General features: G+C 47.8%; 1 protein-coding gene and 1 non-coding gene across 2 annotated transcripts in view; one reads left to right on the top strand and one right to left on the bottom strand.

Annotated features, from left to right (window-relative positions):
- Nucleotides 1-340: 340 nt before the first annotated feature.
- Nucleotides 341-414, bottom strand: trnat-agu (transfer RNA threonine (anticodon AGU)). Its single transcript has one exon. It is a non-coding gene; the product is annotated as a tRNA-Thr (tRNA).
- Nucleotides 415-941: 527 nt separating this feature from the next.
- Nucleotides 942-3,692, top strand: part of svilc (supervillin c) — a 17,214-nt gene continuing 14,463 nt past the window's right edge. Inside the window, exons 1-3 of the mRNA XM_030793936.1 lie at nt 942-1,243; nt 2,585-2,740; nt 3,534-3,692. The exon at nt 3,534-3,692 is cut by the window's right edge and continues 18 nt beyond it. Of these exons, the coding sequence (XP_030649796.1) occupies nt 942-1,243; nt 2,585-2,740; nt 3,534-3,692 (617 nt within the window). The remainder of the gene's footprint in view (nt 1,244-2,584; nt 2,741-3,533) is intronic.

Raw genomic sequence — 3,692 nt, 5'->3', positions numbered from 1 at the left:
AAGTTAAGTTCTTTATTGGTCTCACACACACTAGGAACAGTGAGCCGTGAGATTCAGCCTCTGCGTTTAACCCATCCTATACACACACACCAGGAGCAGTGAGCACACACGCACACGAGGAGCAGTCGCAGTACCGCGCCCGAGGAGCAGTTGGGGGTTAAGTGCCTCGCTCACTTCAGCCGTGGGCGTTGAGAGCGTGTTGAGGGAGGAGAAAATGCTGCTCGTTCACACCCCCAGCCACATTTTTCCTGCCGGTCTAGGGGCTCGAACTGACGACCTCAGTCACAATCCTGCTTCTCTAACCTTTAGGCTGCGGCTGGCCCCCCCGCCTGAAAAAAAAAGGCACCGCTGGGATTCGAACCCAGGATCTCCTGTTTACTAGACAGGCGCTTTAACCAACTAAGCCACGGCGCCACGTTTGTGAACATGCGTGCGTGTGCGTGCTTGGGTGTGTGTGTCTGTGTGCGTGCGTTCGTGCGTCCGTACATTTGTGTTTATTTGCCAACTGTGCATCTGATCTTTCATGATTGATCACTGTAAATGCTCAGTGTGTATTGTACAGACCCAATGATTTACTCAATAAAGAAAAGAATGGTTCACTGACTGAACTGATGCAACTAATGTTTCACAATGCAAAGAGAACTTTATCTCACACCTCACTGACCTCTTCTCTCTGTCTCAGCAGTGCAATGTCCTCACACCAATACCCAGACTGAGCGTCTGATTGGAGGAGCCGTACCTGGACGGAGAAGCTGATTGGTCGAGCCTCTTTGCACTTGTGACTCCGCCTTTTTTGCATGTTTAAAGTGCAAACTTAAGCGGAGAGGAAGAAACCACCACCGCAGGTCTTATAAATGTGCTCTCATCCTCAAAGGCATCCGGAAACTTCTCAGACTCTCTAACGCACAGAAAACAAACGGAGCTGTTTTGACATGGATGCCATGGAAAACCCAGCTCCAGAAACGCGAGCGGAGCGGATCGCCCGCTATAAGGCGGAGAGGAGGCGGGAGCTGGCTGAGCGCTATGGCAACCAGGAGGAAGAGCTGCCTTCTAAGTGGTCCAGGAGGGAGAGGGAAGGGCGAGAGGGACGTGACTCCGCCCTCACGGATAAACCTTATTTGGAAGAGGTAAATGGCGGGGCGGGAAGGCGTGGCAGAGCTCCGCCTCAGCGAGATCCGCCCCCTCCAAAAATCTCCAATGGATTTGAGGGGGAACCCACTTCTGAAAACGCCTACCTGAGCAGGTGAGTTTAGTTCAGTCAAGACCATAAAGAATAAATGGGTTAATTAGGGTCATTACATATAAATGTTATATAAGTGGAAGGGTGACAGCATTTGTGTGATGAATAAAGTAATCTATCAGTCACATCAATAACAGACACTTTATGATTCACACAGTAGTTTACTTTGGGTAATATGAAAATGTATTAAAATTTATTATGAAAATACTTCCTGCTTCAGGTGACTGTCTGCTTACGTATTCAAAGCAGTTGTATGAAGCAGCTTCTAGCTGGCACATGGCATTGACCAGTTTACTGCCTGTTTTATTATGGATATGTTCTCTCATGTATTATGGGAATTTTCTTTAGCAAAAAAAACCCAAAAAAGCTCACCTACGCCACAGTTTTGCTCTACGTTCAGAAGCAATCATTTCATAAAAACGCAGTCATTTAACAAACATGAGAAAAAGTGACACATTGCACAGAGAGCTGTGCGTTTGTTCCGTGTTTACCTGAGGTCAGACTGAACACTTTTAAACAGCTTCTGCTATCACCACAGTAATCAATAAAGCTTTACATTCCTGCTGAATCTCTCCTGGGCTCTGTGGAGGTTCTGTTAGAACTATAGCGCCACCCATTAGCACCAGGTAAACACACACCCGGTAACCCAATATTAGTTAAAAATAGTCGCAGTTCTTTTAATATAACCAAGCTACGGAGTTGTCTGAATTAGCAGTGCCAAAGTGCGATGTGGAAAAAGCGTTTGTGTGTGTGCGTGCGTGCGTGTGTGTGTCCTGGAAAAAAAAACCTCTCCTTGTCTCTTCATGTCTGCCTTAATCACAAATCTTTGAAGGTTCTTTGATGTCTCTTTAGCAGGTAACTGCAGTTCACAGTGCTTCACGGTTATTAATGGGGGCACATTTTCTGTGGGTATTACAAACCGGTTATGAGTTGTGAATACAGGGGACTGGACTGAGATATCGATGACGCGACAGACAGATGGTACTGGCTTCAGTGTATGATGTTTGGTGAGAATCGATCGGAATCGTCCGTCACGGAACCTTCTTCGGTCCAAACCGACGAGCGGAAAGTTTTTTTTTTTTTTGCGACGGTCCGTTTGCCGTTTCGTTCATCCTTCCCTCCTTCACAGTCTCCTCTCCTCCGCTCTGTCTCCTTTTCTTTTCCGTGCCGATCAGTCACAGTGCATCTCTCCTGATCTCTCGTTCCGTTATTCGACTCCTGCTTTCACAGACTCAATGTGCACAGTCCACCACCCTCCTTTTTGTCACACCTCAGTATCTCCCTTCCTGTGCTCCTCTTCTGATCCTCTTTCCATCTCTCCCTCTATCCGATGCCCTGCTTCAGGCAGTGTGATGTGTTGGGTTTTGCTGGGGAGAACCTTCCGGAACCCCAGGGTTCTCCGGGCCCTGACCTGCCCCAGCTCTGCACCCGTGTGTCAGTCGGCCAGCTGAGAAGCGCCCTGCTGCAGCAAACGCGGACTGGAACTCAGGCTGAGGGAGTGTAGGCTCTCCACCAGTGTGTGTGTGTGTGCGTGCGTGCGTGTGTGTTTGTATTTATGTGTGTGTGTGTGTGTGTGTGTAAGGGTGTGTGTTTGGATAAGTATTCTCCAAACGGTGGTCGTCTTGGTGATATAATGGGTTGCGTGTGGAATAACAGCAATCAACATCAACTTTAGCGCTTGATAAAACCGTTGCTTTTAGCAGACTGCAGTGCAAAGCTGAAAATTAACCTGAATGAGCCTTAGTTTCGATAGCTACTGATGTTTGTGTTTGGAAAGCAGGTTACTTTTTTAGTGTCTGTCAGCATCTGCTGCGCTTACGGGTTTCAGTTCAATACTTTTTCATCTGCTCCTCAAAATGATTTTTTTTTAAATTTATTTTTGCTTTCTGCAGTTCTTTTTCTTTCTTTCTTTCTTTCTTTCTTTCTTTCTTTCTTTCTTTCTTTCTTTCTTTCTTTCTTTCTCACCTAAACATTCCCACACACATCTAAACTCTTTCCCTTGGTTGTGTCCATGCTTTTTAATCTTTTTTTTTACGTTATTGCATGTCAAGGCAGATAATCGAATGGAAACAGTTACTTGAAGTCTTCAGATTGTCCTTTTTCCCCCTCTCTCGCTCTCTCTCTCTCTCTCTCTCTCCTTCTCTCTCTCTCTCTCTCTCTCCCTCTCTCTCTCTCTCCCTCTCTCCCTCTCTCTCTCTCTCCCTCTCTCTCTCTCTCTCTCTCTCTCTCTCTCTCTCTCTCTCTCTCTCTCTCTCTCTCTTCTCCTCCCTCTCTTATCCATCCATCCCGGCAGTGTCGCTGACAGCAGTGGCATGGCCTCGACCCTTGACCTGGCAGTGAAGCCTGGTGGGGAGGGAGGTAGGCGTCGCACCCGGCGTTACCTCCCGGGGGGCGCGGCGGGGGGCCGCAAAACCAACGAGCGTTTCCGGACGCAGCCCGTCACGGCCTCGGA

The sequence above is a fragment of the Chanos chanos genome, chromosome 16 (assembly GCF_902362185.1).
Source record: "Chanos chanos chromosome 16, fChaCha1.1, whole genome shotgun sequence".
Lineage (NCBI taxonomy): Eukaryota > Metazoa > Chordata > Actinopteri > Gonorynchiformes > Chanidae > Chanos > Chanos chanos.
Note: the sequence above shows the minus strand (reverse complement) of the source record. Positions and strands in the feature narration are given on the sequence as shown.